General features: G+C 39.0%; 1 protein-coding gene across 1 annotated transcript in view; it reads left to right on the forward strand.

Annotated features, from left to right (window-relative positions):
- Positions 1-27488, forward strand: part of CMYA5 (cardiomyopathy associated 5) — a 49592-nt gene that overhangs the window by 18331 nt on the left and 3773 nt on the right. The window contains exons 3-10 of the mRNA XM_031610185.2: positions 2091-2186; positions 2840-3073; positions 4729-4751; positions 6403-6524; positions 11684-11833; positions 12732-12878; positions 16079-16223; positions 27205-27338. Of these exons, the coding sequence (XP_031466045.2) occupies positions 2091-2186; positions 2840-3073; positions 4729-4751; positions 6403-6524; positions 11684-11833; positions 12732-12878; positions 16079-16223; positions 27205-27338 (1051 nt within the window). The remainder of the gene's footprint in view (positions 1-2090; positions 2187-2839; positions 3074-4728; positions 4752-6402; positions 6525-11683; positions 11834-12731; positions 12879-16078; positions 16224-27204; positions 27339-27488) is intronic.

The following is a 27488-nucleotide window of genomic DNA, read 5'->3' on the forward strand; positions in this document are numbered from 1 at the left end:
AGCTGATATTCTTTTTTATTCAGAAGTTTGAATGGCCATGCTTATATGTAACTGTTACCGGACATTCCATCTTCTAGTCTTCTTATCTGTGTAAGTTTGTCTGTTCTGTATGTGTAGAGTAAGAATTGGGAAGATGTTTCAATGAAGAGAATTTTAGTAAGAGCAGCTCATTTCATTTGACGAGGTACAAAAACCTCAATATGCAGGGGCCATTATCATCACAAAATGTTCCCCAGTCCAGTTATGTGTGTTAGTTGCTTGGAGATATTAGACGAATTACAGAGTTTACAATGCATATTTTTTTGAAATCTTGTCCACATTTTCTGTTCTTTCTGTTCTTGTTTGCCTACACTAACAGTATCTTAGCTGTGCTGCAGGTAAGAGTTTTATAAGTCTTTCTTTCTATTAGTCTCAAGCTGTATTACTCTAAAAAAAGAGATAGAAATGTATCCCATTTCAGTAGGGTACACCTTTGATCTTAATAATGGTGAAAATGCTTTCATTTCTGCGGAAGCTCATTCTTCACTTAATTACTGTTCTATTTGTGAAAACCACAAGCATGTGATGTTTCACTTTTCCCATATCAGATTTTTTACTTACAATTATAAAGATATTCTGCTCTTGTTTACCAGCTGTTTAATCTCACTTCTGCAAGGTGAAGTCTCTTTTCTGGCTTATGATCAGTTGTCCATAATACAGATTTAGTACAATTTCATTAACATTCCAAAAGTGTTCACATTTCTGTTATTATATTATTTTTATGATGGATCATATATAAGAAAGTAAAATTTAAAGTAGAGGAGGAATGTGCCAGTTCAAATATCAGTATTTGCAAACTATCTCCGTGGTGTGCAGTTGTATGGCAGCAGAGTTGTATTTATATATGGCCATCCATGCTTGACATAGAAGTGATAATTAGTTACCAGTAAGTCACTAACAAAGTCACAGACCTCAGCCATTCTCATATGGACTTGCATTACAGCAAGTCAAATTAAGCCACAAATAAATGTCCCATGATATCATTCCCTGGCTGTGGAACACAGACATGAAGGCAGTATTAATTCTGGCCACAGCACAGACTTGGCTTCACATGATTCTAGCACTCAGGGCTCAAGTTACTTTGAGATGATATTTGTATGTTTCTTGTTACCTCTGTATAACCACTGAGAAAATATTAAGACAGCAAAATGCTTGTTGCCTGAACTTTATTGGGGATATAGCATTATGAATTTAAAAAATGAGCTGTGGATGGCACCTGTTAGGTTTTATTGGTTATCTTGACAAACAGAACTTTGCCTCTGAATACTGGTGATTGGCTTTTAATATTTATAAAGACAGCTTTCAGCTGTACAGTCCAATGTGACACATATAATTAATGGAAAGTCATATGCTAGTTTTTGAACAGATTTGACTGTAGAAGTTTGCCATAATAGGAAGCTGTTACCAAAGGAGTTGACCTGTTGACCTTCCTTTTAGATTTATGCCAGTTACCTACAACTAAATATTCTTATAAATTATAAATTTTACTTGAGCAGAAAGCTAGTTTCTTTCAGGAATGGTCAGGAAACATTAAGAAAAAGTTCTGAGTTGTTTCTGGTGCCTGTTGTCCCTTGGACTGCTTTTGTTTGCACATCTAATTCAAACAGTGATTTTGATGGATTCTGGTTTACAAAGAAATATCTTTAAAATTCTAATTAGAAAACAAAATCATAGTGTTTCATAATCTGTCAGCCTCATAATATCCTGTCATAATCTCTTTCTTCTGGGCTTTTTTCCTCTTGAGGATACTCATGAGGCTCTAAGTATCCTCCGTTTCTAACAAAGCTACAATAGAATTTATAGTGTTTGACAACTTGTAGAGACAATCAGCACCTTGTTGAACTGAGATAACTTTTTTTGGATTGGAAACAGTTTTGTAGATGTTCCAGTTGCTATTTCTGTGCTTGCCTTTGCATCCAGAGAGATGCCTGAACTTAATTTAGCGATTGTTCCAATTGCAGCTTATGGCAAAGAAAAATATTCATTTCAACATATGTTGTGTGTGAAAACTTCATAAAACAACACAGTTAACAATACTTTTTAAATTTCAGGATCAATTAGGTGAATTACTAATTGCACTGGAAAAAAAGTCAATGAAGATTGAAGAGTTTGTGAGTGACATCGAATCCCTATTTAACTCTGTGGAGGTAAGTCCAGTGTTTTTTCACATTGATTTTCTTTCCCTCTACAGTATTGTTTCTAAATTACATTTGACTTTTTCATAGTGTCATTTTTTATTCTACAATAGGCTATTTCTCTAGTCCTCAAAATGATTTTTGCTGGAAGGAGTTGCGTTAAGGGGAAAAAAAGATTGCTTTTTTGCACATCATTGCAAAGTAATATGTGACTAGCAAGCACAGGACGAAAAAGGTCCCTTGATTTTGATTATGCTTATAAAAAAAAATCACTCTCTGTCTATATTTAGAAACCTGCGTTAAACATCTAAATAAATTGCCCAATGGCTATACATTCTTAAGCCTTGAGGACTGCATTAACTTCAGTTGAAAGCATGAATTTTTAGCTATTTTGTAATCAGACTTCCTCTCTGTGCTTGAATATAGAAGTTTAATTTTAAGCATTCACATTAAAAAATATATATCTGCTATTATTTTAAATGTATTTCTCCTGAATTATCTCCCAGATGAGCTTGCTTATAAAAGCATATAATAAAGTTCTTTTCCTGTCAGGATGCTAGGAGTCTGGTGGATGAATCATGTACGGGCATTGAGAAATTCTGTGTATTCATTAACTACTGCAATTTCTGTCTTCAGATCAATTTATATCTGTTTTTATTTTCTAGGAAAACTGTAAGAAAAATGCAGAGTTATTGGAAAAGCAGAATGAAGAGATGCTTAAGAAAATGGTAGCACAATATGATGAAAAATCAGAAAACTTTGAAGAAGTGAAGAAGGTGAAAATGGAATACCTTTATGAACAGATGGTTAACTTCCAGCAAACTGTTGATTCAGCAAAGGAAACTTTGGAGACTACAGTAAAAGAAATGGAAGAACTCAATGGATTTGTTTTCCTAAATGTAAGTATAAATGGCATTCATGTATTTTTTATTATACTAGTTAGGAAAGAACTTATAATTTACACAGTGCCTGAGCTGAGAAAGAGGTATTTATGTTTCATTTTTTAAAGATCTCTAAATCCTGCAAGCTCAGTTATTCCATCCTTGAAATGCCAGATCAGCTGCTTTTGTCATGTTAATAGAGAATTGCAAAGATGATGCATAGGAGGTAAACATGCCTTACAACATTAAAATAGTTCTATTTTCTTTTGTGAAGAGAAAACTGAGAGACGTCTCAGTAATTTATCTGGAGTTTACCACTGAGGAACAATAAATGTCATAGTAAGAGTTACTTTACTGTTGGAAAGAAAGATGGAAAAAGAAAGCATAACTGAAAATTAACCAAAGTGAAAGTAAAATGGCTCTTTTGGTGGTTTTTGTTTGTTTATTTATATGGGGAGACACAGAGAGTAGGTATGCATTCAATTTATAGACACTGAGATAAATGTTTTCTATTGAAAGATTTCTAATCAGATGAGGTTTAGAAATGTGCATGTGACATTCATGTCTGTAGTGGTCCTTTCAAGATTTGAAAAACATTCTGTGTGAATTTGTGTGACTTGAATTACCTGATGATATGGTCAGTCAGTCACCATTTGGTTTCAGAGACTCTTGCAAGTTAATCATTAAAGACCTATGTCCTCCAAGATTGTTCTTGTGTTGCAAGAATTGTTCACAGGTCAGCTATGGTACTTAAGCCTCTTTAGAACTGTATCAGAAGGTGATAGGATGTCTGTGACGAGAATCTTCTCCCATTGTAGAAATAGCCCATAGTTTGGAAGTTGCAGAAGCTATCATAGGATGCAAGAAAATGAAAAAATAAAATTACTTTTTGAAGATTAATCATTCATACAAAATAAAACAGCTTTTGGAATAGAAGCTCCTAGACCAAATACCAACAGTTATAGAAGTGGTGGAGCAATATTTGTCTTTCCTCTTGTTGATCTGCTCAATGGCTTAGGAACCTAGTGAGTCCTTTGAGAGATGGGCTACCTTGGGATGGATGAGAAATGTTTTTTATCTTGTTGATAAAATTTGTGAAGTACTGGATATTAGGATAACTCTTTCCCAAGATACTCAGGGTTTTAACCAGATCATAAATATTCCCTATCCCTTTCTTTTACTGACATAGGACAGGAACTTTTCTTTCTGAGACAGGTGATGATTCATGGAGCATGGGAAAAACTCCTACTCCACAGGTGCAAATCTCACCCTACTTCTGGTGAACAGCAGTTATGAAGGAGATTCCAGACAGAATTGGTATTTATGTGTTATTAATACAAAAGTGATTATCTTCTGTAAAATCTTTGATTTAGAAAAGTATTTGATCGTGTCCTGGTCTTTATACCCAGATATTGAATACTAGCTCCTTGGGAGTTTTAAACCAGATATAGACTCGAATGGCCTGCTGAGTGAGAGCTTTGAAGGAGAAACATTCTTGAGGAACCAAATTCTCAGTGGATGTGAATGAGCAGAATCCCAACCAACATCAAGTCAATAAAATCCTGTGTTTTTATCTCTGTGGAGAGTAGCAGAACTGTGGGGTGGATGGGGAACTCTTCAATATTTTCAGGGTTTTGAAACTGTTAATACATTTCTTTTTTTTTTTTCCTTAGTCATCTAAAGAATTGAACAAAAGGTATCTGAAGTATGGGTTAAGTGTGCGGTAGTGAATACTAGGCTTAGCCTGCTGGATGCTTAATTTACTAACTGTATTGCTAATGTTGGTAGTTACTTTTATGAACTTTGTAAATAATGAAATTAAGAGAAGGTGCTTTATACTTGTTGCTATAACTAACTAGTTCTGACGTGTTTTGTATGTGTTCTATAACACATCAATTAAATAAGTGCCATTTAAAATTCTTGACTCAATTTTAAATCTCAGGCATTAAGCACATGTTCCTTGTGGTTACTGCTATATATACATATACTAGAAACCATTTTGAACATGTTTATATTTATTAATATCACTAGTATGTGATATTTTACTACTGTGCTTCAGCAGATTTGTGTAATATGACATATTCCTTGGGGGACTCATTTTGGTGACCTCCATCCTTCATCAGATAAACGTTCAATTTAGTTCATATTCCCCCAATACATTTTCCAAAATGAACTATAACTATTTAGACAGTCTCCAGGATTCTCCCATACAAGCCTCCAAACTAAAGGAAATTTCACTTTGCCTGCTTCATTTACAGAGACAACAAACACTGATTTTGCCATGAGGCTGTGACTTTGCATGGTGCAAACATACATTTGTCAGTGCTGCCTCAGTTGTCACAGTGATGCAAATGCTGATCTGGGTTGATGGACTAGGATGTAAAAATGACACAAGGGTTCCAGGTTATTGTCAAATTACTAACCCAGGAAAATTGAGTGATGAGAACGTGCCAAACATCCCTTCATAGTTCCCATATATTTGCAGGATTAGGACTATAAATTTGGACTCTTCTGTTTTATGACAAAACATGTTATTTTGGTTTCATATCTGCATTTAGCTTTTTTCATAGACTTGCTGCATGTTTCGAGTTTATTTGTTAACTTACACACTAACCTTAATATTAATTCTGTTTTGTGCTTGAATTTGGTTATTATTTTATTTAATAAAATATTCTGGAAAACCTATATAACAATGCATGCTTTTCTAAAGAAAATATATTTAATACTTGTTTTGCTCTGTGAAAATTATACATAATTAAGTGCTACAATGATTTTTCACTTCTTCAGTGAAAAACAAAGAGGAAAAAGGTAAATTTCAATTGCTTTGAAAAAATAATCTTTCATCTCCTTCAGTTGTGTCTCAAAGTTAAAAATATGTTTGATTTTTTTTTTCTTCTAATGAACTCAGCAAATGTAGGCTAATCAGGTGAAATCCACCTTCCTTCTAGTTTGTTTTTGTTTTGTTTGTTTGTTTGTTTTCCACAAGCAACTGTTTTACCTTACATCTACTGATCAGCTGCTGTAGTTCGGTGCTGACTGTAACCTTGTGCTGCTGTGCCCAAAATCTGATGTTCTTGGAAGTCTTACTGTGAAATTCAAATCCTCTCATTCTCAGAGATTATATACAGGTATACAATATATACAGATAGTGTTTGTTGTCAGGGTGTTTCTCATGTGAATCATCAGTATGCTCAAAATGTTCAAATTCAGAACAGCTCCTCCTTGCATGCAGTCCTCAGCTTAATGGGAAACTTAGAAAAAGGTATGTTGCATGGAAGTTGCTTCTGGCCCTTGGAAGCTACATGATACCACAAGAGATTTACATAGCTATGTTTTATTCTGAATAGGTTATGTTCTGCAATGGATGCTACTCGTTCTTTAGAAAAGGTGCCCAGTACATTTTCACTGTTTGAGCACTATGAGGACAGTCCTGGAAAGAGCAACCAGAACTCTTTAAAACATGTGGCTGGTAAGAATCTCTGAATATCATCTTTACAAAAGTTAATGTTTTGGCAATACTTTGGAAATTTTAGGAATCTAAAAACAGGATCAATTTTAGAAGTATAAATTTGCAAACCATGTTATTAGCAATCAGAGTTGAATGTAAAATGAAGTCTAATTGTGCACAAGTGTTTGGCTTATATTAGGACATTAAGATGAGCTGAGGGAGGAGAGCTATCATGGAGGATTCTTGTCCTTTTTAAAAGATCAGTACCTCAGACTATCAGCATATCTCTGTAAATCTCATGAGGCTAAAGAAGTTGCTGTTCCCTTGTGGGTAGAGATGGAAGACAATCAAATGATCTCCTGAGCATGCATCCCCAAAAATGATGCAGCTCCCAGTGGGGAGGAAAGCCAGGGGACAACTGATGGCCAAGATCCCTGAGTTTATGCCATGTGAATGAAGACACATTAAAAGCACACTGGAGCACCTCTCCTATGAAGAAAGGTTGAGGTAACTGGGCTTGTTTAACTTGGAGAAGAGAAAGCTGTGGGGAGACCTCATTGTGGCCTTCCAGTACTTCAAGGGAACATATAAACAGGAGGGGAGATGACTGTTTACATGGGTTGATAGTGATAGGACAAGGAGGAATGGTTTTAAACTAAGATAGAGGAGATTTAGGTTAGATATTAGGAGGAAGATTTTCACTCAGAGGGTGGTGACACACTGGAACAGGTTGCCCAAGGAGGTTGTGGATGCTCCATCCCTGGAGGCATTCAAGGCCAGGCTGGATGTGGCTCTGGGCAGCCTGGTCTGGTGGTTGGCGACCCTGCACATAGCAGGGGGGTTGAAACCAGATGATCATTGTGGTCCTTTTCAACCCAGGCCATTCTATGATTCTTTGATTCCATGGAACTCCTCCCTATGGGGATATGAAAGGGGAGTTATAAGCTTAGCTGGAATAAGCCTCTACTTCTGAGGACAGTGGTTAAAATTGCACATGATAAATAAATTTATTTATCTCTATTTCATATTTTGTAAAAAGCCTGCCCAAGTGGGCTTGCTGCTTTGCCTGTACATACATTTATAGACATTATCCAGATCTAGGGAGCTACTAATGACAATCCGTTTCTCTCTTAATGAAGTCTGAGTCCATAGTGAATTTCTAAAGAAAAGGGTTCTTCTGAGAGATCACATCTGACTGTTCTGCTTTATAAAATCCTTCTCACTGTCACATACACCACCGCTTTCACAGTCACTCTATGGCATAGATGATGACTTTTTCTCATGTTTGGTCTCTGAATAGTGCAACCATCAGTGTCCATTTGGTGCTTTGTTTCCTTGATGGATTATCAGGTGGGATGTTGCAGAAGTGTGCTCTTGTTCAGATTCTCCTGTATCTAGTAGGAGCTGATTGATTGCACTCAGCAATGCCACTGTGGCTAGATTGTCTTCTTCTGCACATAGTCACTTATTTTTATTTAGTAGAGAAACTGAATATCTCTCAGACCTTAACTTCCTTGTCACACTTATGAATTTGTCTAAGGGATTCAAAACTTCTCAGGTGAGATTAGGCTGGCATTTCTTCATGCATTATTATCTCAGCCTCATTTACTTAAAAATCAGATTAAAATACATGTTTTTTTAATCTACTCTTAGCCAGTGTTGACTTAGTAGTGTAAATGTGCAATATACCACCATTTAGTTCCTAAACTCCCTCTCACAATTCCCTACATACAACCATACTTTCCTCCTCGGTTGTTACCTACTGTCAAGGTCATATGGAAGAACTGACTCATTTTTTCATGCTGTACTTCCTTTTCCCACAAGTCACCCCCAATGTGTTTTTCCCAGATTGCTGAGATCTGCTGTGTAGTTTTATCTTCATTTACTACTGTGCTTACTGAACACCAAATGGCTCCAGACCTCGTCCGCTTTTACAGACTGGAAATGAATGACTGTCAACCAGCAAATGACTTTAAAAGCTCTCCATCTTACATGCTTCATACTCTTTTCTTTTTCCTAAAATTTCTGTTTTTCATCCTTCACTTCAACTACCAAATATCTCTGTTCCTACTGTGATTTTTACTTTGGTGAGCAGCAGAGTAAATACATATTTTTTTCACAATTATGCCCTTCCTGAAGGAAAATGGAAGTAAGTGCCTGCGTGAAACTAAATTTTGAATTGAAAACTCTGAGTACATCATTTATCAAATAGCAGAGGCAAATGTCAGACATTCCGAATTTGTTTTGATGTGAATTTGTCATGTTTCTTCAATCCACATATTTTTTTCCTACAGAAATAATAGTCTTTTACTGAGCAAATACATAGAAATTTATTTTCATAACTATAGAAAAATCTTTCCTGCAAAATACCATCCATTTTCAAATATTCTACATTCACTAATGAAAAGTCCTTTTCCCTCAGATTATTCCTCCTTTCATGGAAGTCACCCATTAACAAACGTGTAATCATAAAGACCTAACAGCATGCCCTTGTGCACACTAAAGCACAAGTTCAGTCATAAGAGGAGCTGAAATAATTTCAAAATAAAAAAAATATTCGTTCAAAAGCCTAGGTCCTGCCCGTTTATACCAAAAGATGAGGACCTTTGATGATGGTAACAATCATCTGTTAAAATCACATAGTAATGTAATTGCTCTCCATCTTCAAGATCACAAAGCAAAGGAAAAATTATTTCTCATTGCACGGGAAATGTGTAAATATCTATTAAGCATTTTGGATTATTATTTTCTGTGTTGTGATCCATGGAGACCAAGTGGCATAAAGAAGCTTCCTTACAGTATAGTACTTAAGCAGAAATTAAAAAGATCAGGAAATGTCCTACTTTTCTTTTGAAAAATATAACTTAGTATAACTTGTGGTGCATGTAACTCTTTTGTTTGATCAAAATTCATTTTAAAAAGAACCAGCATTTTGATAATGCATAAATATTCTATTTCCACAGAAAATAGTTCAACTTTTTGCTTTGAAATTACTTCCTTTCAAAAGTTTATCTCTTATTATGCAGAAGTAAATTAGAAATCAAATGTTTTTCAATGCAACTGAATGAACTGAATTTTGATATATAACTTTTTTTTTTTTTTTTTTTTTCCCAGCAGCTTCATTCACTATACTAGCTTCGCTTTGGATTTGGCATAATAACAAATTTTGCCGTTGTGGGATTTCTGTGATCATAATAGTTTCTAGGCAACTTCACAGATAAAGAAGCTGGTTTTCCCACTGCGTCACCTGAAAGGTAGTCCTTTCCTAAAGGTGATCAATTTTTAAACTGACCAACCAGATGCAGTCAAAAGACAAAATGGAGATGGTTTTAGCAATGAAAAGGTTATTTTTTTCAGTGAGAAGCAGATGTAATCCTACTGTACTGTTAGCTCTCTGCATAAATCATAAGGAAACAAACAGCATCTGCATTTGCCTTGTTCATGCCACAGGGGATCATCATCATTACTGTGAAGATGACTGAGGAAAAGCAAAAGCTTTTTTGCTGAGATTCTAACAGAATTCATGCAATATGGAAATTTACTGGGTGAAGAAAGAGACCAATGTATTTTTATTCCCTGCAATTACTTTAACAATGAACATCTTTGGAGGGATTTTGTTTCTTTCTTTCCCCTCCCTCCCTGTTAAACCACAATCTTAGAGAGTAATAATATCTCAACAGAGATGGATCTGTGCAGATCAGCAGCAGAGTTTGTATGAAATTTGGAGAACTTTGGAAGTTTTTGAGGCACCGCCTGTGATAGACCGTAGAATCGTGGAATTGTAACACTTGGAAAGGACCTCTGGAAATCATCTAGTTGGTAGATCACACAGGGACATGTCCCGGTGGGTTCTGAATAGCTCCAGAGACTTAAATTCCACAATCACTCTGGGTGACTTGTTCCAGTGTTCTGTCTCCCTTGAAGTAAACAAGTTTTTCCTCATGCTCATATGGAACATGCCATGGTTCTTGCCAGTGCTCCTTGTTCTTTTGCTGGGTACCACCAAAACAAGCCCAGCCTCATCCACTTGACATTCATCCTTTAGATATTTACAAGGGCTGTCAAGATCCTCTCAGCAATCCAGTCTGTCTTATGAGGTTTGGAAAACTTGGCTAAGGCAGAACTCAGGCTCACGGGCTCACCAAGGATCTGGGACTAAGGGGAAATGACCATACCAGGCAGGATCACCCAACTGTCTACCTGCAGTCTGAGTCCACCTCTGGGCAGATTAGTTTCAGGGAGCTTCCTGTTTCTCAGGCTTTAAGTGCACGATGTCTGAATCTTCTTTTTCCTAAAAGCACATACCCATTGTTGCCAGTCTGACAATGTATTTAGACTCTGTGTGCATCCCTCCATGAAGTACAAGCTCCTTTCACCTGCACACTTTTCTGGGATCAGTTACATTACTCTCTGGAGGCTTTCTTCTGCAAGCTCCCTCTCCCCATCAACAAGCTATCCTGCACTGTTTGCTTCAAAGTGCTTTCAGTCTCCAATTTCACAGGCATTCTTTCTGTAAGGTTTTTGTTCCTCAGATGATAAAATGTAGTGGAAAAGGCATTTGCCAAAGGAGCCTGCACTGAATTCCAGGCCCATTCTGCCCCATCTGAGGAGATGACCTCAAATTATTGGGTGTCCCTTGGATTTCTGTGCCTTGAAGAGGAGTGCAGAGCTGGACTGCAGCTGGAGGGACTGTGACTGGAGGGAGCAGGTCTCCTGGAAAAGGAAGAGGCATTCTTGCTATCACTGGGGTTTTGTGACAGTTCTACTTGTCCAGGCCTGGGAAGGAGCATGCTGCTCCTCTCAGCCTGTGGAAACTAGAATTGAGCAGCCACACAGTTGTCCATCTGTACAATGGCCCTGTAGGCAGGAACTCTGAGAGCTGTGCAGGACATTGGCACATGCTTTGGGCTGGGTTTAGCTGGTCCCAGTACTGAATCTTAATTTTTGGGTCTGTGAAAGAAATGCGCAACCAGATTCTTATTCTGAGCAATTAATTTTTACTGTCTCTAGTTCAGATGAACCTACTGCTCTAAAACTGCACCCTTTTTCCAACACTTGCTGCATTTTTCTGTGGAAATAAGCACCTGATTGAAAATAAGAAACGTGATTGCTCATGAACCTGTAATTAATTGACCTGAAAATACAGGACTGTGAATAATAACTGAGGATTCTCCATTCAGTCCCACAGACACCAACCTTAATACCTCAGGAGCCAAATTCAGCTACCAGCACTTCCATTGCTGTCTACTGGACTGTGAATGAAGGGGACACTATTGACTGCTTCCAGGTGTATTGTATGGAGGAGCTTCAAGCCAGCAAAGATGAGGGAGGTGCGTAAGGTCTTGCCTTCATGACAACAGCAGCCCTTTTTCCAGTCAGCACAGGGGAGGCTGAGCTACAGGGAGGGTGCAGGACACAGTGGTGAAATCCTCCATTGGACAGGTAACAGTAGAGGGGGGCAGGAAGTAGATGACATTCCTTATCTTCTCATTCACACTTCAAAATACAGTATAAATACCATGGTCTGCAAAATGCAGGATAGTTGCTTGTAGAGAAGCAGCAACATCCTTATTTAGATGCTTTTATAAAGCAGCCCAACTTTCAGAGAGGATGTGTCCCTGCTATTCCTTTGATACAAACAGAGAGAACAGATAGAGCTTGCAAAAGGATATGCCCAGTTAGGTTTGTAGAGCCTCAAAATGTATCCTAATTTAAAAAACAGCATGAAAAGTTCATTAGAATTTCCACAGTTTTTCCATATATTCCAGGGTTTTTTTTCAAAATGACATTAACAATTTTATATGTTAAGTATGGAAAACTGAGAAAAAAGGATACAAATGCTCATTTGTCAAAAAGCTCAGAACATGCATGTGTTTGTGCATTTGTGCACACAAATGGATGCATGGGATATAAATTCATTATGAGAAATAGCTATCCTCTAGAGAAATTAAACCAGAGTTGATAACTATTAAATGTGTGTCCCAAACTGCAGCTTACTCCACAGTAAGACTGAAGGAGTGGTAAGCTCCCCTTACTACTGGTGATTTTAAAGTGCACCCAAGAGCATGTAAAAAACTTTCTGTCAGAACTGAGTCAGAGTAAAATACTGACTTTTTGGCTAGTAGCAACATTTTAACATACTGTTTCTTACATGTTAGATAAGAAGAACTATTACAGGCCCTACAAGAGATGTATGTAGGTGTAACAGCCTGTGTATGTTTCTCCTAGCTTTGGTGGAAGAATACAGAGTGACAGTGAAGGAGAGCCACTGCATTTTGGAAGACCTGGAGCCAGATCGCTGTTATAGTGTATGGGTCATGGCTGTGAACTGTACAGGGTGTAGCTTACCTAGTGAAAAAGCCATTTTTAAAACAGGTATGTACATAGTTTTGTATCTGGTTACTGTAAGCTTCAGGTTCTTAAAGAAATTTTAGTCCATATTGTTACCAAAGCAGAGAAAGCTGTTACATTCAGTCCATCTGTCAGATAGCAGGCAACTCGCAAGCATTTCCCTTTTTGCTAAAAGATGACAGCAATTGCTCCTCAGAAGAAATTTGAAAGTATTGAGATCTGAAAGTGTTTCTAATCGCAGGCCCTGTGACTGGGGCATTGGAGCAATACATTATAAATTTCTCTTCTGAGTGCACTGCAGTGCTCCAGGGCAGCTCTAGGGAAGCCACCCTGCTGCTCTGCCACTGCTTCTCCTGTGGAAAATTGAGGTAATAGCTGAGGTTTTTTTTACCTCTCCACCATCCTCCCAAATAGATCTATGTTGCATTGATTAAATGATTAACTTTTCAGAGGGAGGCATGCTTTACAGATCTTATATCCCACATCTAGCTCAGTGGAACACAAATCTCAGGTGTGGCTGTGGTTTGAGTGGTATAAATTAGGATTAGTAATTAGATGAGTATTGTTTGTGAGCTTCATTTGACTGATTAAATTTCCTGAGTTTTAATTTCCAAAATAATTTTGTATTGACAAAACAATTGCTTCTTGAATTACAAATAAAACATAGCATCTTGTGTTCTAGACCTTATCTGAGAAGCTCATGCCAGATGATTTTTCTTGTGTTACTGGGTAAAAATATAGATGAGGGTACTTAACAATTTAATAATGCAGCTGTACAACACTGAGTGTACTGTTGACTTCACTTGACAGCAAGCATAACTTCAAGCCTTCTGCTTAATCCATTAGACATCAAATTTGTTGACAGTTCTCCTTGATACTCAATTTGCCTTTCATATTTTTAGCTTTAGATTTTCCAAAGAATTAAAGTAGAAAATCAAATCAAATGGCATCAACACTGTAACTGTGATCATTGTGCAAAATTCCTACGAAATGATCAAATAATAATGAATGATTGCTAGCTAATAAGTCAATTTTTATTAAGAACTGTATTTCCCTTTAGGCATCAAGCTCCTCCTACTTTTCTCCCAAATTCAAACCTTCTGAACAACTTCATATCTTCAAGTCATTGATGATTTACTTTGTCCTGTTTTTCTAGGGAAACAAATAAACTAGGTCAAATAAGGGCTCATTAAACACCTTCCCCCAAGCTGAGGTGATAACCCTCCAGTGTGCAACGAGCCTCAACAAGGCTTATGGAGATACCACTGAGCACTAACTGATGCTAGGTTCCATTAACATCAACATGAACTGAAACAAGAATTTAGAAAGTTTATTTTCAGGAATTCAGTTTAAATGTTGGCACAGAAAGAAAGATGTGTGCTGGTATATACAGTTACAGGAACATACACATTAATGGTGGATCAAAGCTATGCCTCTCCAGGGCTTTCCTATCAGGATTGCCCTTGTGGAGCTGTGGGGAAGGCCTGTGGGTGCTGCTGCATCATCCCCTCAGCACCTCCAGACTCCTGCTTCTCTACCTCCCAAACTAAATTCCTGTCTCCTGAGGAACACACAGTTTCATAGCCAAATTTCCTTTGACAGAATGATGTAGAGGGCAGTAAATATCTGCCTTCTACCTGTCTATCCCCAAGAGACATCCAGATGAATCTTCTGCAATCCTGTAGAAAAAAGAGTAAATACACTTTTGTCATTCCAAACCTATCCACTATTTATCCTGTATCTGAGAGGCAGAATAAGCATTTACCATTTCTCTTTGTCTCTTGAAGATTTCTCAAGAAAGTATGAGAATATTACCAGGAAGTCAGCTATATGTTCTAATTAGTACAGTAACTACAGGTAATTTGTGAAAAAATCTTTAGAAGCACAGTAACAGCTCTTTCTGTCCTTCTGACTACAACTGCTCTTTAGATAGATAATTTCAAACAAACAAAACAAAACAACAACAACAAAAAAACAGTTAAGTCTTGTTATGTATTGTTTGCACATCCATTAATGTGGATACGTGTTTCCATTTCTTAATGCATACATTTGTGGATTCAGCTATTATCATTCTCTAGCGACAGATACCTTTAATAATCAAGTATATTAGAAGAGAATTTAAAGGACTATTGCCAAGGGAACTGCACAGATGTATTACCAGATAAAAATCTATTCCACATATTCTTTGCTATGGTGAATACCTAGATTAGCTGTTCCTGTAATAAAACATCAAGTACATCTTAACCTGAAACCTGATTTTCACTAAACAAAGAAATCAGTATGTGCTTTCTTCTTTCCTTTTTTTCTTCTTTCCTTTTTTAATAATAGCAAATTATTTTTGTTACAAAACAGAATGCATCTTGCATCTTGGTTGAAGATCTATAAGATTATCTTGTCCTTTTCCTATTCTTTACCTAAATATTCTATTTGAGGCTTGATTTCTTTAAAAGCATAACAACTTTCTATGACATGTTTAAAAATAAATTTTATTTTAATGATTGGTGTTAAGGCTGTTTATGAGAGTGAACACCAGATCACAATGTTCATTTATGTTGCTCTTCCCTGGAAAGAGAAAGAGTAGATGAATGCAGCGAAACCATTTTAAGCCTGTGATGTTGGATGTGCTATTTCACAGAATAGCTTTTGATTACTTGCATTCAGTGCACTGCTTTACATTCAGTTTTCTATTTTGCAATTGGGCCTGCAGATCTTAAACTGAGGCTCTAAAAAAGAGAAATGACAGGACCAAATTTTAGTATCCATATTGCAAAAATAATACTACATAATTAAGCAGAAACTCATAATTTCCCCCTCGGTTCTACAGCAGCGTATTTTTTACTGATGCAGCTCATGCAGGAACTGCTGAGAACAGGACTGAGATAGCCTGAGCAGAGCTATACACAGTACTCTCTTGGTGCTCTGTTCTATAAAGAAGGGTGGAAATGAGGAATGTGTGTTGGAGAAAAGGCATAGAAATCTACTTGGACATTTTAAGGATGTGCAGAAATGCACTAATATTCACAGTGACTTTGCCAGCATGTTCCCATCCTGTTACAAGGTAACTTTGCTGTTTAAACTCGAATAAACTGCATTTCATTGCTGGACAGATTAAGCCATCTATTCTGTGTTTTTTGAGGGGAGATGATTCTTCCCTTCCTTTGCAAGTATCCCCTACCAGCTGCTGGTGCCCTCTTAGTACAGCTAATGTGTTCCTGTGTCCCCAGCACCTGCCACCCCCACCATCAAGGCTGAAGACTGCACAGTGTGTTGGGACACAGCCACCATCCGCTGGCAGGTTGCCTCACCAGCAGCAGAGTCCTTCACCCTGGAATACTGCAGACAGCACTCACCAGAAGGAGAGGGTCTCAGGTCAGTGCCACAGTTGCAAAATGTTGATCGATCGGAGTAGGCAGACATTAATGAACACTCCCCAGACTACAGGTTTTACACAAGAGATTATTCTCTCTTCAGCTGTGCAAGAAAAAAATAAGCTTTTGCATGCTGAGGATCTTAGAGGCTGGATACAAATCTGTGAGATTAGGCTGAAAGATATAAAAATACTTCCTTCTCATTCTGCTTAACCGAGCACTCCCTCTCATTTGGGGCCAAAACCCTGGAGACATTGTACTGCCTGCAATCAACCAGAAGTTGCAGGACTGTGCTGGCTGGGGAAACAATCACTCCCACTCAGCTGTGATGGCCCCAGGCAGGGCAGGAGAGAGCAGCTGAGCCCTGCAGGAGAGAGTGGGATGAAGGGGTTCAGCTCAGTTTGCTCTGTGCTGTGCGTGGAACAAAATGGGAGCCAGCTGGGGACACAGAAAGGGTAGTAGTGGTGCCCCAGTAAAGTTGATGACCCATCTGCGCACATGCAGATATCTCTTAAAGTACGGCTGAACCCAATACTGTCCTGACTTACATGTGTGTGCCTGCAATCCACTGTGCAAGAATGCCAAAGGAATCTGCAGCAACCCAAAGAACAGCTTGGAAGTTGGGGGTGGTATGTGCTTATTTCAGACCTTCTCTGTTTTCTCTTATACTACATCTGAGCTATGTAAAGGGTGAGAAGAGACAAAGACAATATGAAAAAGTGAAACCATGGAGTTGTTGAAATGCACAGAAAATCATGTGGTAGTCTGTATGTCTTTGGATTTTTATTTAAAAAAAAATGGCAACAACATTCCAACAAACTACAGTTGCTGAGGTAGAGAGTGGGACTCTGTGAAAGAACTTCAAGCTCTCAAGACCTGATTGGAATTTTTACATTTGGGCTAGCTTACATGGATGTGTGACAGGTAGGGAAGAAATCTGCTCCTTGCAGTCAGTATTAGTCAAGTGGACTAAAGAGTTCACAGGTTTCTAGTAGACAGGTAAGACAGAGGAATTGTGTGTGCTTTGTTGCTTACAAAAGTAGGCTAAAAACTTCTGCAAGGTTGAGAGACCCTGTTTTACCCAGCATCAGCATGCTGTTAATGCAAATAAGAGGAGGAGCAACTCACCCAGCTTTCCTCCTCTTCAGGAGACCAGCCACGACCTGTTCTGGTTTATACATATTTCACGAGGCCATCAGGACACTGTTAAACTGACAAAGTCTCCGTTGGTCAGGAATAATGTAGTTGCTCCCAAAATCTGAGAGATATGTTTGCCCTTATGTTTCATTGTTGTTAACTGGAATTGCTTCTTTTCTTCAAAAAAGAACTACCATGTGTGCTCATTTTTGCAATATGTGAGTGAGGTGTTGTTAGCACCAAGCATTTTGTTAGTGTGGAGTTAATTTGGCAACAAGCTGCCAGAACTGACCCATTCCCTTTTTCAAATAAACTATGCAAAATCAAAGATGTTTATAACTATACTGAGTCACATTTTACTTTTTGGCCTTTATGTGGGCAGAAGCTGTCCTTTTACTGTGACACATGAAAAATTCACAGAAGATAAAATCAAGACTTTTCTCTGAATTGCTGCAGTTGAGATATCTGTATTTGTAGAAGGGCTTTGACCTTCTTTTTACAGTGCCAAAGACCACCTTTTAACCACTTATTTTCCCTCAAAGCAGTACCTCTCTTTATTTTTCCAAAAACAACTCCTCCGAGATTAACCTAGGAAACTTCTATAATAGCTCAGGATGTTTCAAGGATGGAGAATTCCTTTCTTTTTAAAAATTCCTACTTTTTGTGTGTGGGGGTCAAGCCAGAGGGAAAGGAGCCAACTGATAGATGGAGCATATTGTCTGTACTGCTCCCAATTTAATGTCCCGGAGGTGCAAGATAGGACTAGAAATTAATTCCTTATGTATCTGATGGGAAAAATAGCTCCAGGTGGTGAGTCAGATCTTAAATTGACTAAGTTGCCTTCTGGAAGTACATGTAAGGGTATTGTGTTATTTTGCCACGTACCTGTATTAGGTGGAACAAAATTGTGTCTTTAATGCCCACATAGAAGCATGTGGCCCTGAAAACACTGTAGTTTCTTTTTACTATCTTCCTTGAAAGCTCACAGGTTTCCTGAGCAGCAATCATCTTGTGGACCAGCCGAACACAAAGCCTTTGACAGACCTGTGCCTCTTATCAGTCCCTTAGCTGTGCAATTCCCTAGTGCCCATGTGGGAGTTCAAACAGACTTCCCAGCAGCCCTTGCAAATTCATACAGCTCCTCTCAATGGCACAGTAGGAAAGCAGAGGTCAGAGAAGGGCACCTAGGGAAGGTGTGGGCTGTAATAATCAGCCATCTCACAAAATTCACTGTCTGCAGTCCCAGCTTGAGTGGCTGCTTTCATGTCATTCTGGAAACTTATGCAAAGCAAGGGACACTACCAAGAGAGGAGCAGGTAGGGTGAAATGCCCCCACAAAAAGCTGGAGCTGTGTGTGAGTCCCTGTGAAATTTGCATATAAGGTATTAAAAGTGCTGGTGGCTGCTTATCTCCGGTGTAAACCTGGGGGATGAAGATCTGCAAGGTAGGCCCAGAAAGCAGCCAAAGGAGTGAGTGTTTTGCTGCAGTAGAGTCCTATTTGGGCTAAAGTTTGTAGGAATAAGTAGACAACAATTCAGCACTGAATCTCAAAGGCCTCAGTGCTCAGAGTGAGACCTTTTAATTCACTAACCTTGAAATTAATATTAAAGTTCATATCTATCGGTATGATAATGATCTCTAAGAAGAACTTGTTAAACATATATGTAGCATTTGACTCTCCACCCAAAGCATGTTAAAACATCACCCTAGGGAGGGAAACAGAAATAGTGTTTAGAATGTGAGGGAGGATAGGGAGGAAGAGAAAGGAAGAGAGACTGATGAAGAGAGATGGGATGGGAATAGAGATGAGTATGGGAAAGGGATGGGAATCTGCCTTACTCTTCTTTCACCAGGAGAGAACTTTGGTGAACAGTGTGCCTCATCTTTGAGTGAAGAAAATAGCCAGGCTGGCATCATCTTGCTGGCACTATCATCGTATGAGGACTGCTCTGAAAGTACTGCCTCCTATTTTATTATGTTGGCCTACAATATCAGAGGTGTGTATTCGTGGTATAGCAGTAGAGGTGAAACTTTCCCTCCAGTATTTCATTACATTTTGTTGCCGTGTTCCAGATGGCAGCAGAGGGGCAGTCTGACACGATGGCATCTGACGTGCATAGAAATGTGTATGAAGCAAAAGTGTGTCATTGAATTCCTCCACACTGAAAAAATGGCACCCATTGGTATTCGCGGATCATAGAATCATAGAATGGTTTGGGTTGGAAGAGACCTTTAAGATCACCTTGTTCAAACCCCCTGCTATAGGCAGGGACTATAGGCAGGGACATCTCCCTCTAGACCAGGTTGCTCATCCAGCCTGGCCTTGAATGATTCCAGGGAGAGGGCATCCACAACTTCACTGGGCAACCTGTTCCAGTGTTTCACGACTTTCACAATAAATAATTTCTTTGTAATATCTAGTCTAAATATACCCTCTTCCATTTTAAAGCCACCTCCCTTTTCCTGTCACTACTTGCCGTTATAAAATTCCCTCCCCAGCTTTCCTGTAGGTCCCCTTCAAGTACTGGAAGGCTGCTATAAGGTCTCCTCGAAGCCTTCTCTTCTCCAGGCTGAAGAGCCCCAATTCTCTCAGCCTGCTCACACAGGGGAGTGCTCCAGCCCTCTGATCATCTTCATGGCTTTCCTCTTGACCCGCTCCAACAAATCCACGTCCTTCTTATGTGGGGGTCCCCAGAACTGGATGCAGTACTCCAGGTGGGGTCTCATGAGAGCTTAGCAGAGGGGCAGAATCACCTCCCTTGACCTGCTAGTCACACGTCTCTTGATGCACAGGATAGGGTTGACCTTTTGGGCTATAAGCACACATTGCCAGATCATGATGAGTCCTTTATCAACCGACACTCCCAAATCCTTCTCCTCAGGGTTGCTGTCAAGCCATTCTCCACCCAACCTGTGTCTGTGCTTGGGATTGCCCTGACCCGGGTGCAGGACCTTGCACTTGGCCTTGTTGAACTTCCTGATGTTGGCATGGGTCCATCTCTTAAGCCTGTCCAGGTCCCTCTGGGTAGCACCCATTCCATCTAGCATGTCAAGTGCACCAGTCAGCTTGGTGTTGTCTGCAAATTTGCTGAGGATGCTCTTGATCCCACTGTCCATCTTAACTACAGAAATGTTAAATAACACTGATCCCAGTACCAATCCCTGAGAAATACCACTTATCACCAGTTGGACATTGAGCTATTCACTGCAACTCTCTGAGTGTGACCATCCAGCCAATTCCTTACCCAGCAAGTGGTCCATCCATTTTTCTCCAATTTGCCAAGCAGGATGTCATGGGGGACAGTGTCAAACACTTTGCACACGTCCAGGTAGATGACATCAGTTGCTCTTCCTTTACTCTCTAATGCTGTAACTCTATCATAAAAGGCCACCAATTCTGTCAGGCATGATTTTCCCATGGTCAAGTCATGTTGATTACCACCAGTCACCTCACTGTTATTTTCCATGCACCTTAGCAGAGCCTTCAGGAGGATCTGATCTTGCCAGGCACAGAGGTGATACTGACTGGGCAGTAGTTCCTTCGATCTTCTTTTTTTCCCTTCTTGAAAATGGGGGTTATGTTTCCCCCTTTCCAATCAGTGAGATCTTCACCAGACAGCCATGACCTTTCAAATATGATAGATAGGATGGCATTCTTGCCTGCTTTCCTTTTTTCCACTGATGTTTGCTGAATGTTTATGGAGACCAAACAGTGGATGTGAGAACAGTGAGTCAGTGAGTGGTGCATTTCAGCAGTGGTGGCAGTGACGTGAAAGACAAACCACATTTCAGATGGCTACGCACAGCTGTCATATTACAAAATGAAGAGTATCTCAATCAGCTCATCTGCACAAATCAATAAATTATGACCAGGGAACTGACATACAGTTGACAGCTGAATATTGGCTTAAACGCATTGGAATGATGGTAGCAACTCTGGAATTTGTTTATGCCGAGTGGTTCTCACAAATGATCACACAGAAATAGAGAAAACACCATATGCAAGTTTTTCAGGACCTGTTGAATCAGTACAAAGGTGACAATTTACTGCATTGCATTATTATCACTGATGATATGTGATATCAACACTACAAGCCAAAGTCAAAGTGGCAGTCCATGTGGCAATATGTGAATTCCTCATTGAAGAGAAAGCTGAAGATGAAGCCCTGAAAGTGATAAGTGTCTTTGGGATGAAGTGATGTGCAGTGTCTTCTGGGATAGGAAAGGGTGATCCATTTGGATTTTGTGAAACATGGACAAAGCATTAGCGCTGACCTCTACCTCATGATGATGACTGACCTGAAGGTTGAAGGCTGAAACTTCCAGAGTCAGGCCAGAGAAGAAGACAGTCTTTCTCTTCCAGCACTATAACACCAGGCTCCATACCAGATTGAAGATGATGGAAGACATTGCCAGTCTTGTCCGGATTCTCCTGCAACACCTACCATATAGTCTGGATTTGGAACCTTCTGACTTCTATGTGTTCAATGAAAGATGGACTCCGTAGGCAGCACTCTTTTAGCAACAACACTGTCATAGCAGCTGTGAAGCAGTAGGTCACTTCTGCTGGTGCAGATTTTTATGAGCATGGCTTGCAGGCTCTTGTTCATCACTGTCAAAAATGCATAGTTAATTGTTGTGACTATACGAGAACACAGTGTTTTGAAGCTGAGAGTTTGCTCTATCGAATAGTGTTATTGTGCTTTTTGTTGGAATTTCTACAGAAATAAATAGGAGGCATTACTTTTGGAGCAAGTTACATATATTAACACTATTGTGGTTAGTGCATTTATTAGGATCAATCTTGAATCTTTTGTATCTGTCATTTCAATAAGTCATCTATTTTCTAACATTTGTGAAACTGTTCACTGAAAGTCCTAGCAGACAGGCATTCATGGACCTGTTTAATGAAAACCCATGGAGGAGGGCTCTGGCAAGTCAAAAGTATACTCTTAGTGCAACATGAGCCTGGACTGAGCAAGTCCTCTGTGGCATTCAGCATGTTCTTGAGCAGTTCCAGTCCCTCAGAGAGAGAACTTCAGGAACCTCTAGAAATCCTCATAAAATATTTTCTTCTAAATAACATCAGAAAATCTAGATTTTCCCCTCTGGGTGCTTTCTTTTCCAACTTGCCATGTGAGGAATATGATGTTATATACAATGCTTTTAAATCTTCTATAACCATGAATCTCTGGCCTACTTCTGGGGTTCTATAGCTCCTCAGCTATTTGATTCTTTTTTCCAGAATTCTTGTCTGGCTTTGAAATGTTTCTTTCAGTTTCCATAGTTCTGCTTTTTTCTTGCCATTCAGATTCTTTGTGTTGAGAAGTCAATGGAGCTGTGGGTGGAAGATGGAAAACTGTGAAGTGTGTAGTCCAAGGATTAGTGTGGGTTGTTCAAAGGGAAGCCATGTATCATATTAGGAGAAATCTGCAAGACTTGGGGAGGAAGAAATTGTTATGGCATGCAGTGAGTTCATAAAAGTGGAAGTGAATAAGTGTCATCCTCTCCATTAATGTGATACTGATACCACTAGCGACTGAAATTTTCTGCCTGCTGAAAGAACAGGTCTAACACTGGAAACAGGATAGCATATCTCCCTCTGATAGCTTTGCTAATAGTTGTCCAGCCAGCTAGGGAAGAAATTTGTGTAGAGAATAGGGAATCTTCCTCCTCTGTGCCTATACTGACTTTGCCATCTAAGGTAGCAATGAAGACCATTGCAGGTGGTGCTTGGATGATCTAACCCTGTGATAGCTAGAGCAGGAATGGAGGAGAGGAAATGAAGAATGCAGCACAGCTGGATGGAATTCAGACCAATTTACTCTTTATATTTAGCCTCAAGGGCTTCTTTTTTTTTTTTTTTCCCATTCCTGGTGTGCCCCTTCTGTGTGCTTCTGCACTTTTTGTCAGAAGCCTACGTGCTTTCAGCTCTAGCTTGCCATCAGAGGTACCAGCACAGGTCTGGAGGTGCTGTTTCCGTGGGATGTTGGGGGTGGGAATGACAATTGCAACAGAGGGCGTTCTGAATCACTACCAGGCGTATCATTTGCTGGGTTCATGCAATATTAAAAAATATTCTCTAGACACTGTGTTCTTGAAATAAATGAGGATGTTGATCAGAGAAACATGCATCAAAACACAGCATCAGATTTCACTAAAAACAGGGAAATCACAAATTTAGCAGACAGTTGCTGCTATAATATTGCTTGGCAATTTAAAGGTAAAGAGACATGTAAGTTCTTTCTGCACTGTGTTGAATAGCACATACCAAAAATGTGGAGCCTGGATTTTGAGACTTATAAATTCTTATAAAGAGAGAGATTAAGAAGAGATACATAAAATTTTTAACCTAAAATATTTATTGAATTTCTAAATTTTTAAGTTTGTATCACGATGCCAGGAGATTGTGAGGACAGTAAGAAATGTTAAAACATTTCTGTTACATATCCAATCACCCTTAAAGTAGGCAGTTGTACATATGTGGGAAATACATAGGACAAAAGAAAAAGTTGCCTTTACATTTCTCTTTCACGATCAAAACTACATGCTTCAATATTGTTGGCAGTCTCAAGGAAGATCTAGCTGTGTTGCTTCTTACAAGAGCTCTGAAATGAAACAGGCTTTTCCCCAGTATAGTCAGGATATTAGAAATGCATCTTCCCTTCCCTTTTCCCACGTCTGTTTTCTATTGCTATAAGCTGGACAGCAATCATACTTTCTCTTCATCTTTTTTTTATAACTGATTGCGTGGTTCTGAAACATGACAAACAACGATTGCTCAGAACCTGGGAAGACCTCAGTATTCACTCTTCTCCCCCCTCACCCTACCCTCTAGTCAGAGAGAGTAGAGCAACACTTATTTCTTCTTTGCCCTCAGTCTCTCATGATCTTGGAGCTGGCTAAGTGTTGAAGATGAAAATCTTTCTTTCTTGCACATTTTATTTCATAGCTGGCAGCAGCAGGACTGTTTCTTAAGCCATAATTGTAGCTAACATCAATGGGTTCTTATTCCTACGCAGATTAAGGCTGGCTAAAAAAGATTATTAAGTAGAGAATGTTATTCAAAAATCTGATCGTGGTTTTACTAACCAGATATACATAAAGATGTGGTCATAAAGATAAGAACAAGGTACTTCTTTCTCACTACTCTTACAGCTTGAAGAAATATGCTATTGCTCTCAGATTTAAAAATGCAAGCAAATTCTTCTTTGAAGAATATCAAGTTTGAAAGGGACGGTAGACTAAAATTTGATAGTTGACTCTATTCTGCAATCAACTGGATCCAAAAGCTTCTCTGAGTACCCAGGCTCTGGGATCTAGACTTAAGAGTGTGAATAACCCAAGTTTACTTGTTGCATTAAAATTTACTTGCCCACTTAGAAGTAGAAGAATTTTTGTGTTTTATTAACTAGTTGTAAGTTAAAAAGAACTTAATAGTATAGAAAGAAAATATCTTCTAATTTCCAAAAGACAGAAGAAGGCACTAGGCTAAGAATATGGCTACAATTCAGACTAATTGATCAACATGTTGCCACAAAAAGCTTTTGAGGAATAGCTTAGTGTATCCTTATTTCATCTCACCTGGTAGCTTCTCCTTAAGTTTCTTGGTGGCTTGTGCTTCAGACTCACAGCCATGATGTCAGGATGGTAATCTTAAAGGGTGGATTGGTCTAGACTTGTAGAGGAAGTATGAACATTTATTTGCAAAGCTTGCTTTCCCACTGATTTTCTCATTCCTCTGCTTCCAGCCCCATTTTAATTTCTATTGCTTCTTTTCTATTTGCCTTCTTACTCAGTTCCCATCTTGCACTTTTGTTCAACTCATCTTTTTCTCTTGCCCTCAGACAAAGCTTTTTTCTTGCTTGATGTCTATAGGTCACTCATCATCTTGCATCTCTTCCCTGAAATTTCCAAAGAAGTTTCCAAGAACTTCAGCCTGCCTATCTCCCAACACTTTGATGAAGTGCTCTTATGGTCAGGGCTTTGGTTACTGATGCAAAAGTGCAATTGCTTTGGGCAACCTACTTCTGTTTACATTGCGTTAGTTCTAGCATTAATGTAGTACATTCTGCAAAGACAGCAAGACCCAGTGCTGACCATGCAAGAGCTTTGAACAGTTTGAAATGCTTTCAAACTGAAAAGATCACCCAATTATACAATTATGGCTTAAAAAACTGAAAAGGAACACCCAGTGCTTTTTCTGTGTTTTTAATCATTTCTAATGTCACCAGTACAAAATACTGTTACAGAATAATGAATATGATGTACCAGCCTTTCCCAAGGCATTATCCTCCTGGACATAGAGCTCTGTGTGGTTTTAACAAAAATATGCTATAGGTAGAGCTGTGGGATTTTACCTTACTCTGATAAATGCAGCAGAGGCATGTGGAAAATCCTAATGGATGAGCATGAGCACTGATTATTCTACAGATTGTACTGCTCTCTGCTGGGACATCTGGGGAAAAACATTCACTACAAGTGAATAGCAAAGATGTTACGTGACAGCTGGTTTGCATGCCTCTGGATTCACAGTAATTAGTGATGGAAAAGGAGATTTGTTGAATCTAGCTCCCCACAGTGACATTACTTGCAGGAGGGTACCTACCATCCTGAGCTCCATCTCTATCCCTGCTTGGAAAGGAAGATGTCTTGCATGCTCACTAGAAACAAATCTGCTGTTTGTGAATTTACTGAAGGGCAGATTGAGTCTTTTGCATTCATCTCATCTTCTTACCACTGAAGTTACCATCTTTCAGCCTAGAGGTCAGGGAGACCTTCATTACACTTGAAAACTGAATACTTGTCTTGAAGATTCTTGGACTTAAATTAGTTGAAGGGAATAGCCTATTCTATAAAAAAACCCATCTTCACCAACAGACATAAAGTGCAGTGGGTATACACCATGTTTCTTTGTCATTATTGTATGAGCCAAAAATCCACAGGAACCACTGTGTAAGAATTTGTTGAGTTGATCCTTCAAATTCCCAACTATATATAAAATAAAATTGATGTCTTTCTAGCTATCCCAGGTGCTTTCACAGGTGTTTCAAAGTGCCTGTGAAGCAGATTGACTGGATGCTGACTCTCTCTTGCCTGCAGTGTAGCAATACATCAGTGACTGAGAATGTTAGTGCTTGAGTTTTTCTGGACAAGTCAAACAGGAGACTAAGTCAAATCAGGGCACTGTGCAAAGACAGTTCTCCTGCTGCTGCCTCTTGCAAAACCAGCCTGTTAGAGCACATGGCACAGTGAAGGAGACAGAGCCAAGACTTTATTGATGAACAATTTGTGAGTGAGGAGTTAATAATAAGAAATTCCTGGTTTATGCGTGTTCTTAGGAAAGGGTATCCATTCTTTTGTATCTGGAGCCTGTATCCAAACAGTACAAACACAACAAGCACATTCACTATCAAGCAGATGAATTAATCACAAACATTCTTCTTCATTAGCTTGTTCATTTTGTAATGCAGACTTTTTACAGGAGGCAGATGAGAATTTTATGCTCTTCTGCTTGCATTTTATGTGATTAATTATGGTGCAAAATGAACCATAGGTGTGTTACACCGAATGACTGTACTGACTGAGAAGGTGTAAGGAACAAAGGCCTGAAAATTTGTCAGACAGCTCAGAGAGGACATACTGAGTGAAACAGTAACGCTCCTACAAAACCTGGCTGTTTGTGAAAATAGTGATCACCTCTTTGTTTTGCAGTTTCTCTGCGGTGCCTGTTGTTGCAGTAGTCAGCAGTATGATTTGGTGGGTTAGCTGTTTGCATAAATTAGTCTTTCCTGGTTTGCATATCTGCGTATATTTTCATTTATGTAAATCTTCAAAATTTGCAGATCTTTTGCTGGTATAAAGAGACATGAACTGAAGGTATTCCTGGAGCCCAATGTGAACTACTTCTTCTACCTGAGGGCTGTCAATACATTTGGGACAAGTGAACAGAGTGAAGCTGCTCTCATCTCAACAAAAGGTAGATCACCATTTTCTGATGTCAGGGGAAAAAAAAGGGATAGGTATGCAAAGCAGTAATATCCTTATCATCTTTCTCCAGAAGTTGTAGCTGAACTTCCACTAATAGGAAAAAAAAAAAAGCTATTGAGATAAAAGGGACCATATTTTA

This window comes from Phasianus colchicus, chromosome Z, assembly GCF_987193195.1.
Source record: "Phasianus colchicus chromosome Z, bPhaCol1.hap1.1, whole genome shotgun sequence".
NCBI classification, from domain to species: Eukaryota; Metazoa; Chordata; class Aves; order Galliformes; family Phasianidae; genus Phasianus; species Phasianus colchicus.